Here is a 13,561-nt window from a genome sequence, read left to right as displayed (position 1 = left end):
AATACTTAACTTTGTCTAGAATGATACACGGAAGAAAGGTGAAAAGGTTTTATGTGAGTACAAATTTTACAAACAGGATTGAATTTAAATGATTTCTTTGTGATCATTTAGAAAAAAGCAATCTTTCGTGCTTTTAAGATGGTATCAAGCCGGAAATGCAATGGAATATTATTTCTCACTGGAGGTGAATCTTTATAAATAAAGACAAATCAAATTAAATGAATAATGACATATGAATTTTAATTTAAATAATTGTAAGATTTGACTTCGCGTTGGTTGTTTTGGGGTCAACCGATTTTGTGATTCATTCCATTTGGGTAATACTCTTAACCTATATAAAAGCACTGCATTCCGTATTTATGATTAAAACATCTTCCATCGACTTATGTGAACGTTTTGCCGTAATTTAAAAATATAACATACAAGTGCTTTCGATAAAGTAAATTCCTAAATACTTTACCGAAATATAAAATAGACTGAGAAACAAATCACTGTATTTGCTGCTGACGGCTTAACATCTCAATCCGAAAATGATGCCTAAAGTACTCTGCGCAAGAAGAGGAGTTTTAGTTTTACTTGTCTTTATAGGTAAGTTGGAGGGAAGTACCAAAATGGGCATGTTTGTTTTAATTTAATCATGCATTATCCAACTATTATAAAATGACAGGTAAGCAAATAAATGTTAGCTGCGCTTGCAAAGTATTGACACGATTACCGTCATAATCAATCGAATCATAATTTATAGCTATTCAACAATTTTGGTTCTTATGTATTCCTGGCTTTCAAATATTCGGCTCCGAGCGTTCCTGATGAAGGTAAATCCAGAAAAGTGCTTCGGACGCATGACATTTATAACGTGTTGTTTTCATATTTAATAAGGATCTTTTTAAATTAATTACTAAATGTCTTGATTAATCTGACTGTTGTATCGGTTACTCTCTAAAAGGTGCTAACATTACTTTTCGATAATTTTTAATTGCATGTTATAAGTAAGAAAGTTAAACCCTGTTATGCCGCTCAATGTCCAGTAAATTTATAGACGGACATCTCAAAGTTTTAATTACGTGCAGGACTTTATCATTTTGTTTGTATAAATTCCGAAATTACAGGTTATAAAATTGTCAATAGAATGAAATATATATTCTAAAGCAATGCAATGTAAGTTTTATCATAGGTCAAATGTATTTGTTCACTGTATGTTCATTGGTGTTAATATGTCCTTTGATTGAGTTAAGCTATTTCAGTTGATATTTTATAGTGTGTCTTTCTATGTTGTGATGTTACACTATTGTTTCAGAAAAAGGGTAAATGTTTGGTACCATTAAAACGTTTAAACCCGCTGCATTTGTTTGCACCTGTCCTAAGTCAGGAATCTGATGTTCAGTAGTTGTCGTTTGTTGATGTGGTTCTTAAGTGTTTCTCGTTTTTGATATAGATAAAACCGTTGGTTTTCCCGTTTGAATGGTTTTACACTAGTAATTTTTGGAGCCCTTTATAGCTTACTGTTCTGTGTGAGCCAAGGCTCCGTGTTGAAGACCGTACTTTGACCTATAATGGTTTACTTTTATAAATTTTGACTTGAATGGAGAGTTGTCTCATTGGCACTCATACCACATCTTCTTATATCTACTTTATACTTAATAAGACATTATTGAACATCAAAGGTAAATCTGTAAGTTATTGATTCAAATGTTTTATTCATCTGATTACAAAAAACAAAAGGCAATTCAATATTCTTTATTCCCTATTTAAATACATGAACATTATTATATATTTTAAGTATCAAAATGTGATATATTTTTCTAGAACTGAAATAAAATTTCGAAACATTTGTTCATTATCGAAAAAATTTATATCCTTTCTCAATCTATAAATTATAACATAAAGATGAACTAATGACTTATATATTCTAAACTAAAACTTTTTATTTGGCATTTCAAAGTTTTTGTAAACGAAACGCAAGTCTGGCGTACAAAAAAATCATAAGTTTGGTATCTTTGATCAGTTTTTTTTTTCAAAATTTATTATTAGGGGTCGCCCTATAGTGATCAGTCTGTCCGTCCGTCCGTAAAAAATTGTGTCCGCTCTATATCTAGAGAACCGTTATAATTTCATACTTTATACTTGCCATGTATATTAACCAACACCAGAAGGTGTGTCATAATGTTTGTACAACTTCCTAGGTCAAAGGTCAAGGTCAAAAACGTTGGTTTCAGTTGACAGTTGTTATTTACAGCGGGCCCACAGAGATGGGTCCCATCTCAATGATGTCTAGTTTATTTTGCTTTAAGGAAATTTAATACAATCAAGCTTTTCGTTTCCTTTTTATATAGAACTTAACTTAAAATTATGATTATATTATGTAGTTTTTAACGTCAGTGTTTTCGAAAGCTGAAAATAAAGTAAAAATTGTCAGTAAATCTGGTTGAACATAAGGCAACTTGAAAACAACAGATCTGAATAAGGCATTTGATAGAACTCTTTAGTCATATTTATACACTCTTTTTGATCTGTACATTAAACGGAATAATACATGAAGATGTCTATTTGTATTGGAACACGGTTCTATTTCATTAAACAATTTTATCAAAGTATCATCAAAATGAAAGCGAAAAGCAATTGATTATAATATCATATGTTTTGCTGTAATCGATTAATTTACGATTAAAAGGGATCCTTTACTGTATGCGCTTTATTGACCTTTTTCTACTCTTTAAATGCTGGATTTAGTCCACCGCACATGCATGTTTTAAGTTGTGAGACTCATACGTTGTTATTTTTAAAACATTATTATGTTTTGAGGTTTGGAGAGTGGTTCAGTATTGCTGAACTTTGATAGCGAGTTAAAAAAATATTTCAAACTGATTTTCGATTTATATTTAGGGCTTGACATAGATACAGATATATTAGGTGTTTGTTGTCTCTTTAACATAAACCAATATCTCTTTCTTTTCCCATACACACACACAAACACTTATTATTTACAGTATACACCATGTAGTTATGTCTATGTGTGCATATTATAATTGCAGCTTGCTGTACATAAAATAATGGATATTTTCTTTCTAGATTTATTGGAGCATTCAACAGCATACACTGTGAGCGACGCAAATAATATTCACACATTGTTATTTAATCAGACAGAGTCTGGTTACAATAAACTGGTGCTACCAGCCTACCCAGTAATTGTTAGTGCAGAATACAACTTGCTGGCTGTCAATGCACTGGTAAGTATACCCTCAGTGTTTTGTATTTGGCGATCTGCAAAAGTACCGCAGTGAACAATTCACCAAAACAAATTCAAACCCAACAGTAATTCATACTCAATTTGAATTCTAAAGAAGATTTTAAAACTTTAACACAAGTAGCGTATGAGTTACTTGAATAGTTTAGTCGTTGATTGACCTTTACTGTTGACTGCGCAGGTAATATATATATTGTAATAAACAAGCAATTGTGCACTTATAATTGGTACACACTTATGTGACAAAGCACTGAACTATTCATCTGCTTCATATATTCTATTTCATCATGAAACTGGTAAATGAAATTGTTTGCCTCTTCAAAGTTATTGGGAAATTTTCTACTCTAGTGACGGCGTGAATCAGATGTAGGTACCTATAAATTTCAAAGATCATTTAGAGTACATACAATCTAAGTCTCTTTCCTCTTGCTTTATTTTTAAAACATTTGACTTTTCTACCCTCTACACAAGTATTCCCGATTCCAATCTAAAAGACAAATTGAAAGAATTGGCCCTGTATGGTTTATTAAAAACAGAAATGCCAAAGTAGGTACAAGAATCTTGTCTAAGGGAGAGATAAATCGTACTTTGCAATATATCACCGATTCAAGCAAAAAATCTCTGAAACCCAAAATATCAAGATGCTTGATTTGTAGATTTACAACATATTTGTTACATTTGGAGGACGTGTTTTTCAACAAACAATCGGCATTCCCATGGAACTAACTGTGTTCCTCTTCTTTTCGAAGCCGACTTCATACCATGGCTTCTTACTTAGAATGATAAGAATGAAAAGAAGCTAGCATTATCCGTTAAGTTCACGTTCAGATATATAGATGAGGTCCTCTCACTAAGTAACTTAATTCGTATATGCACAAAAAAGGGTTTGTCTTATTCACAAAATATGATTCTATCTGAGGAATATAGTTTATTTATAATTCTAGCGCCGTCTAAGGTGTCCCAGTAGTATCTGATCTTATTTTGTCTTACAAATTGTGTTTTTATTTGTTTTAACTGTTTTAGGATATAAAGGCACAGATATTGTCGACATCAGGATGGTTTACTGTGGTCAGTATATCTATTTATGTTTGATTATATTTTATTTTAAAAAGAGACGTGGTCACTGTTGAAAAAAGTTGGTACTGGAATGAACTTCTATACATAGTTATCAAAGGTACCAGGATAATAATTTAATGCGCCAGACGCGCGTTTCGTCTACATAAGACTCATCAGTGACGCTCAGATCAAAATAGTTATAAAGCCAAACAAGTACAAACTTGAAGAGTATTGAAGACCCAAAATTCCAAAAAGTTGTGCCAAATACGGCTAAGGTAATCTATTCCTGGGATAAGAAAAACCTTAGTTATCCGAAAAATTCAAAGTTTTGTAACAGTAAATTTATGAAAATGACCATATAATTGATATTCATGTATACGTGTGTTTCATTTTTGTTATTGCCTCGCCGGGATTTGTGAAGTATCGCCAATTCAAGACCAACCGGTACTTATTAAATTTGCTAGTTGTTTTTTTTTCATTAGACATACATGTATTATATATATGTATATAAGTCTTACAAATTACAAATATACGGACAAGTTGAAATGAAATCGTAGTGACAATTGACAATTGTTTTGGCGTATGTTTTGTTCTATAATCCTACACTTAATTAATAGCACAAAATTATACACTAAGTAGGCGTGACAGCTGTATATTAATTGACTTCCCCGCGTGGGAGCAGAGATTAATTGGTAGCTTTTACGTCCCAATACTGACCTTCATTCGTAAAGTGCAGGATTATAGAACTAAACACAAGTTTACATGTATGAGTGAGCTCTTTTACAACACCAACAACTAATAAGGTTTTATCAAAAGTTGGAAAGAATGCATTTGTACGCTGTGCCGGAATATTTGTAAATATAATTTCATTAATCTAGTTCGTATGTATTTATATTTAATCTGCATCGTTGAACAAGGATTGAGACTTTTGTATTGGTTTCTTGTTTGTGAGGCATTGTCGTTTTTAGACGACCCTGTACAATTGTTTTAGACTGTTATATATATAAATGTAAGCTTTACTTTTGTAATTAAATTCATTGATTTAATTAAGCTTTACCTATCATTTAAATTTTTAGGTATGGAATGATAGCCGATTGGCCTGGAAAAAATCGTCCTATGGAAATGTTGAATATATATATGTACCTGAGGATGTAGTTTGGCACCCCGAATTGATTGTGCAGAATTCGTATGTTATTAAACAGTTAAAAATAGGGTTATTAAGTCTTACAAAATTGTTTACATATAACAAGAGGCTCATGAGAGCCTGATATCGTTCACCTGGCTGTAATTTTAGTTACAGGCATTTTTCTGAAATTGTTTAACATTTTACAGCGGTATAATACTGTTACTTTAATTATTCATCCCTTATTTTATTGATTTTGTATTTACATTGTATCATAGATGAAATTCATTCGCTCAGCGTATTTTCACTTGTGTTAATATGTCTTTTGATTGAGTTAAGCCATTTCAATTGCTATTTTAAGGTGTGTCTTTCTATGTTGTGACGTTACGCTATTGTTTCAGATAAGGTTGAAGGTTTGGTACTATTAAAACGTTTAAACCCGCTGCAATTGTTTGCACTTGTCCTAGGTCAGGAATTTGATGTTCAGTAGTTGTCGTTTGTTGATGTGGTTCATAAGTGTTTCTCGTTCCTCGTTTTTTATATAGATTAGACCGTTGGTTTTCCCGTTTGAATGGTTTTACACTAGTAAATTTTGGAGCCTTTTATAGCTTGCTGTGCGGTGTGAACCAAGGCTCCGTGTTGAAGACCGTACTTTGAGCTATAATTGTTTACTTTTATAAATCGTGACTTGGATGGAGAGTTGTCTCCTTGGCACTCATACCACATCTTCTTATATCTATTTGGCTTATTTGTAGATCTTACTTTGCTGAAGAAATTTGTCATTTACACTTTCTCTGTTTCTATAATGATATTAAAGATAATACATAACCCAAAACTGTAAAATTTCCTAAAAATTAACTATTTCTGGACAGTAACCAAACAATAAGTTGTCCTATTGGTCTGAAGATTACTGACAAGTAGATGGATCAAATACCCGAATACAATCTATAAACTAGATACCCTAAGGAACATTCAATTAAAGTTTTTAAGTATTTGGCAAAGTAGTTTCAGAGAAGAAGAGCTTTAAAAAGTAATTGAACCTTCACAAAAATGTAAAAAAAAAAAAAACGTTTTAAGGGCAGTAACTCCTCAAGGGGTCAATTGACTATTTTGATCATGTTGACTTATTTGTAGATCTTACTTAGCTGAACATTTATACTTTCTCTCTATCTATTATAATATTAAAGAAAATAACCAAAGACAGTAAAATTTAAAAAAAACTATTTCCAAACCTTCCCAACAATGGGTTGTCGAACTCGTCTTAAAATTTCATAACAGATAGATCATGACCCATTTATCACTTTAACTCTCATTCACTTTTGCTCTAACTGCTGTAGTTTTTGAGATATAAGCCAAAATCTGCTTCTGTCCCCTATGTTCTACTTTTAGCCATGGCGCCTATGTTTGTTAATGGATCAAAACTTGGGATACAATGTATAAACCAGTTACATTTAGGAACATTCAGTTAAAGTTTAGAAGTATTAAGCACAGTACTTTGAGAGGAGAAGATTTTTAAATGTAAGCAAACATGATGAACAAATTATGTAAAAATGTCTTTAAAGGGCAATAACTCCTTAAGGGGTCCTTGAGGGGTCAGTTGACAATTTTGGTCATATAAAAATTTTTTGTAGATCTTACTTTACTGAACATTTTTTATGTTTACAGTTTATCTTTATCTCAAAAATAATCAAGATAATAACCAAAAACTGCAAAATTTCCAATTTAGTGACAGCAACCAATAATGGGTTGTTCGATTCGTCTAAAAATTTCAGGGCTGATAGATCTTGATTTATTGAACATTATTACCTGTGTCAGATTTGCTCTTAATGCTTTAGTTTTTGAGATATAAGCCAAAAACGGCATTTGACCCATATCTTCTATTTTTAGCCATGGCGGCCATGTTGGTTGATGGATCAAAACTTTGTATACAATTTATTAACTAGATACACTAAGGAACATTTGGTTAAAGTTTAAAAGTATTTGCAGAGGAGAAGATTCTTGAAATAGTTTACGACGACAGACGACAGACGACGACGGACGCCAAGTGATGGCATCAGCTCACATGCGGCACTTCGGCCCCGGTGATCTAAAAATGCATACGTCTATTTTTTTTTTTTATAAAAAGCAGAATTTACTTAAACGTAAATGTTAACGCGCTATGACAACGGATAAAGATATTCAATTACCATATACATGATATACTTGTCAATTACTAGTAGTACATAACTTCGATATTTGTGGCGTTGGACTGCTGTCTAATTTACTATAACCATTAAAAAAAATATTCATCTATTAAGTCATTTAGACATAAAGACGTACCGATTGTTTTCGGTTCTCCGATTTTCCTGGATAACAAATATCTTACAAAATAACTCTTTTAATTTAATTTTAGGGTTTTGGAATTAAGAAAAAATCTTGGTGCTGAAAAAACAGTCCGAATACAATATGACGGAGAAGTACGATGGGAACCACCCGCTGTTCTGTCCACTTCGTGTGACATGGATGTTACGTTCTTTCCATATGACAGTCAAACTTGCGACATAGAATTGGCTAGCTGGGGTTTCCCTGCAGACGCTGTTAACCTTACATTCTTCAAAACTCATATAAATTTAGAAGACTACAGACCAGATGGAGAATGGGATCTTACAACAACCTCCCAGTACCCATCTCAGCTAATTGAAGACGACCTGGTGTTTTCGGAACTATTGTTCCGAATAGAGTTAGAAAGATTTCCGGGTCATTACATCATGAGTGTTATATTTCCGACCATTTTAACTGCTGTTTTAACATTTGTTACGTTTTTTCTGCCACTTCAATCCGGAGGCAAGATCGGATATATCCTGACAGTGTTACTTGCTTTAGCTGTTTTATTGACGTTATTTTCAGGCAGTATGCCTACAACTTCAAAACATACATCAGTTCTAGGTAAAGTAACAGTTTTTATAGACATGCATGTTCACTTATTGTTTCGTCTACATAATGTACCAGATTGCGGTGTCAATGCTATATATATTTGTCATTCCATTGATGTTTTAAAAAAGTTGTGACATAGAACGCGAGTGTAAGATATATGCTTTCGAATCTAGTTCATAATGTGCTTGAGTTATTTGAAATTATTGTACTTTTCATTATGTCTAGTCACGTATTTGATAATCGATATTTCATGGTTAAATGAGAATATTATTTAATTTAATCTTTACAAATAATTCCTGCGTATCACATGTTTGTGACTTCGGAAGGCAATGAATGTATAATAGGATATAAATTTCAAATCGACATCTTTGGATTAGCACCACTTGTTTACAGAATTCAATAATTTTGGTTACATTAGTTCCTTAGTTGCTGTTCACTCGGCGTACATTCCTCATCTGTTTATACTGTTATTGCTACATGTAGCTAAGTGTGTAATCGCTGACCCTCTAGTTTATATCATGTTTGATTTTTACATGTTTTATGTCAATGTCCCGTATAAAGTGAAAACATTCCAATTCAGAGTGAGGTTTATATCCCATAATGTTAATAGTATTAACAGTTTAATTTCGTGTCCAATTTCTTGTATTTACCGTCATTTTAAAGTTAACCTCTTTTCAAATTAGTTGTTTGTTGCTACTTACGCGAAAGGATAGCATCTTCAAACAAAACGCGTAAGAAGCTAGATAAAAAAATTGTGTCATATCACATTACTCAACATTGTAGTAATTCGTCAACACAATATGTCTAATCATTCTTATTAAATCAACCGTTACTTGAAGACAAAATGTCTCTGTTTTCATTGCCTAATAGCATAGGGAATCGTCTTTCATAAAACATTATATTCAACGCGAGAAAAATCATGCTAACTAGTACCTTAATAGTTTTTTTCCTAGGTAACGTCAACGACGTCGGTTTATGACGTCATGCAAATTGTCATTTTTCTTTTTTTTTCGGTGCTTGTTAGTTATTTTTATCGAATATTTCATTTAATAGTACTTAGCAACTACCAAAGCAGATAATATATTTAGAATAAAATTAAGGTAAGGAGCAGATACATGTATTGAACAAATACTAAAAATTTGGAGATGGATAGATAAATGTCATATACTTTGTAATAAAATTATTGTTGACTTTTGATACCAGTTAATACAATTATGTATTTAGCTATAAAACCATGTTAAATCCATCATTTTCTACATAAGGAAATGCCTTTACTAAGTCAGGAATATGACAGTTGTTTTCCATTCGTTTGATGTGTTAGGGCTTTTGATTTTGCCATTTGATAAGGGACTGTCCGTTTTGAATTTTCCTTTGAGTTATTTTGTTATTTTTCTTTTCATCAACCCCAGAGATATGACATTCACCTTCGGCCGTTGTCTCTAATAAATATCACATCTCTGGGGTTAATAAATCATAATCAGTCAACAATTCTATATTATTGCACGAAAAGAAAAAGTAACGTTTATATTTTCAGATTGCTAATCACTCGTTAATAGAAAGATTTTTTTTTTATCATATATTAACTTCTAAATTGCCTTCCTAACAATGTAGTTTCCGTGTTTCTAAATTGAAGTAAACAAATCTATGTTTTTTTGTTTCTTTTTGCAGTGGTATTTCTAACGGTAACATTGGGAATGGCCTGTCTTGTGATTATCTTTACGATATTCATCATAAGACTTTTCCATCAACCAGAACACGACAAGGCTCCCAACTGGATGCATTCTTTGGCGAGAAAATTTATGAAATTAAAGTGCAGAGCTGGAAGAATAAATCATCTTGATCAAAGTCAGGTTGCAGAGCATGCCAAACCGACAGAAGGAGGAGACTGTCTAGAGAGTAGTGAGCCATTTAAACCTTACAGCAACAAGGAGCTAGCAGAATTCTTTGATTATTTTCTGTTTGCAGTTTTCACAGTTTTTTATGTGATGGTTCTTTTATGTTTCCCAATAGTACTGAGCGCTTCAAACTGATACACATAAACTACATATACTGAGGATTCATTATTTTTTTATTGGTACCAATTTTTGTGGACTGAGGGAAAATAGTATTTTCAAGGATATTTGATTTCGTGGTTTTGCAAAGTCTTTATACAAGCCTGTAGAAATGTTGTACTTCGTTGAACATTTATTTGAGTTCACATATACCCATGAAATCTACGTCAATTGGTATCCCATAAATAATAATGAATCCACAATATGTTTCAGGTTAGTTTCGTCACTCACTGAATCACATAACATTGTACAAATCTTTATTGCTTATGATTTACAAATATAATTACTAAATGCTAAAGCTAAATCTGGAGTGAAAATTTAAGGAATTGAGGATCGTTTTCGCACGTTTTGGGTTTACTTTTGTGTAGTGCTTTTATAAAATGATGTTGCAGGCAACAACTTACCAATGCATACATGTACATTCAATTAAACCATCGAATTTGCGTACTGTGCTTCAGCAATCAAGATTTGTACGAAGTTATCACTACGTGAATTGTTAACAGAATCATGTATATACATTTTGCACATGTATAACAAAACCCTACAAATCGATTGTTGATTGTTTCAAATTATAATGGATATGTCTTTACGAGCATAAACATTTCTGCTGTCAAAAATGTATTCATCGCAATAGAAATGATATAGAAGAGATTTATTTAATATAGTATTTAACAATATTCCGTAAAATACATCATAATAGTGTTGTCAAAATAAATACAAATACTATAAATATATATTATGATACAAAACTACCAGACATCCAAATTATAGAAATGATACAGTAAACGACATCCAAAATTTTGATATTTATTAAATAGTTACGTATCCCTGACTGCATTTGGCTTTACTCTTGGTCTTGTTTGGTTTGATCAGCTGTTCAACGTTTGTATTATATTTTGATATTTCAACTATGTTGGCACCTTGCATTACTGAAGGCACATTATTTTTTAAATGCGCTTCTGTTACATGTATTATCTTGAAACGTATCATCACGTAATATGTCTTATATGAAACACAAGTTTAGTATATTTTTGGCCTTTCCTATTTTAGTTTTTTTTTCCTAAATAATTTTAAAATTTCTGTCCATAAACCCTCATATCCAGTGGTATTCTTAATATTCAGCACTTCATCCCGGTCGACCATTTATTAAAGGACCTATCTTTGCATAATTGTTTATTTGTTCTCGTCCTGAACATACATGAGGTATTTGCCACTAAATTAACTCATCATAGATACCAGGATTGAAATTTTGTATTTGCGCAAGACGCGCGTTAATGGATGTTTAGCAAAAAACAAATAATCAAAATCAATCAAACAGTATCTTGTATTAGTGCTTTTTCAGAATGCATTTCGAGCTGAATGCCATGTTGGCATTTTCGTTGTGTGGATTTTATTATTCTAAGTTTTGCCTTCCCCTACTCAACACTCTACTGTTGTTTTCTGGTGTATTTGGGAGTTTTATTTGATATGAAGTGAACTATTTAGTATATTGGTTCTATACTGTTGTTTGTTTTGTTTGTGTTTTTTTTTCGATATAGATATTTTTGTTTTAGTTTTGCTACTTCCCTTTTGACGCCATACTAACGTATGGTTTAGCTCCCCTTTTTTGACATCAATATTTCTGTTTTCGTACAATGCTGACGTATGGTTGAATTCTCATTTGGATGCCATGCTGACTTTTATTTTAACAAACCCCGTTGTATCATGCTAACATATGATTCGAGTAACCAATTTCCACCATACTCGCGTGCGGTTAAATTTTTTTTTTTTATACCATGCTGACTTAAAGTTTAACTTTCCCTATCAAAACTATGATTACATGCATGTATGTTCCAGTGATATATGTACAATGCTAGGGTAGACTATAGATATTTTGTTAAGACCACATTGACGTATTGTAAAAATGCGTATTGACACCATGACACTGTCAGGTTTTTTTTAATTGTAATTGATTCAGATAAACGACCTTTCTGATGCTATGATAATATATAGTATAAAAGTCCTTATGTATATTTACCATACTGATGTATTGTTTTGAAACCTTATTTAACTAGATGTACTATAAATTAGTCTTTTATGTTCAGTTTTGCATTAGACAATGTTAGATATAGCATTCATAGAATAATATAATTTATTTTATATATTATAGCAGGGGCCCTTTTGTTTCCTTTATTTCGATTTAAAATCTTGGTTGATCTTTAATGTGATATCTTATTCCAAATTTTCAACTTGAAATTGGAAGTCTTTATCTTTTTTATGAAGATATTTAAATTATGTTATGCAGTTTTGATGGTATGTACATCATGTATATATTTATTGTATAATTTTGTATATAATTTGTCCTGATTTTCGAATAAAAACTATTTTAGTACGTAGACTTTACGTCTTAGATTCGATTGGACTTATATTACATGCATATATATTGGCTTTTGCTTGCCGACTTGAATCATATATGTTTTGTCAAGGCAATTGTGAGATACGCTTTCACCTCTCTCTGGAATCACATCGAAACTTATATTTCCCTCTGACATAATGATAAATCATCTAATGTTCACCAAACAAGGAGATTGATATGCATATCTTCTCAATTCTTTGACGTCAGGACTAATGAATGAATTTATAACTTTGTTTGTTTCTGATTCACCCATGAACGATTATTGTCTTTCTGTGACTCTCATGTTTGTGTTGAAGAATGGCTGTTTTTTTTATAAACATCACTGTTTGTCCTAGAGTAATAGAATGAATAATGGTAATAGTCTTAATATCATAGAACTTAAAACTAGAATTGACCATCTACTCCAAAGTTTTGAATTTCATTTTAATATTTAGTTTCAAAATATCACAAAATTAACTCGAACTTGGATTCAAACTTGAACTTGAAATGAAATTCCAAGTTTAAATTAAAACTTAAACTAGATAACAGGAACTCCCAAATGCAACGCAAGGTATAAAAGCAGATTTAAGATATAACAAAGAGTTGGTTATGTGTTTATAAAAAAATTGTGAATCAGTTAATTTCAGAATTAGTTATAATCAATTGTTTTTCTGTTTGGTGATGAGACTTTAAACCTCTTTTTCTTTAAGGACAATAACTGCACCCAGTTTCATATAAATCACATTTCCACAGTATAATGGAGCATTACTTTTACAACCTCCAGATGCACATATCATTTC

At 31.7% G+C, this 13,561-nt stretch overlaps 1 protein-coding gene across 1 annotated transcript; it reads left to right on the top strand.

The window, feature by feature from the left end:
* The first annotated feature begins 660 nt into the window (after positions 1 to 660).
* On the top strand, positions 661 to 12,621 carry LOC127719231 (neuronal acetylcholine receptor subunit alpha-3-like). Its single transcript, XM_052225247.1, has 5 exons — positions 661 to 667; positions 3,070 to 3,227; positions 5,377 to 5,486; positions 7,816 to 8,348; positions 10,005 to 12,621. The coding sequence occupies exons 1-5, from the start codon at positions 661 to 663 to the stop codon at positions 10,364 to 10,366; spliced, it is 1,170 nt and encodes a 389-aa protein (XP_052081207.1). The 3' UTR covers positions 10,367 to 12,621.
* The last annotated feature ends 940 nt before the right edge of the window (positions 12,622 to 13,561 follow it).

The sequence above is a fragment of the Mytilus californianus genome, unplaced genomic scaffold (assembly GCF_021869535.1).
Source record: "Mytilus californianus isolate M0D057914Y unplaced genomic scaffold, xbMytCali1.0.p SCAF_11, whole genome shotgun sequence".
Lineage (NCBI taxonomy): Eukaryota > Metazoa > Mollusca > Bivalvia > Mytilida > Mytilidae > Mytilus > Mytilus californianus.
Note: the sequence above shows the minus strand (reverse complement) of the source record. Positions and strands in the feature narration are given on the sequence as shown.

Excerpts from the sequence above, each read along its gene's own strand:
- LOC127719231 (XM_052225247.1), top strand. Across the intron at positions 3,228-5,376 it reads TGCTGGCTGTCAATGCACTG|GTATGGAATGATAGCCGATT; the intron begins GTAAGTATACCC and ends TTAAATTTTTAG. Across the intron at positions 5,487-7,815 it reads GAATTGATTGTGCAGAATTC|GGTTTTGGAATTAAGAAAAA; the intron begins GTATGTTATTAA and ends ATTTAATTTTAG.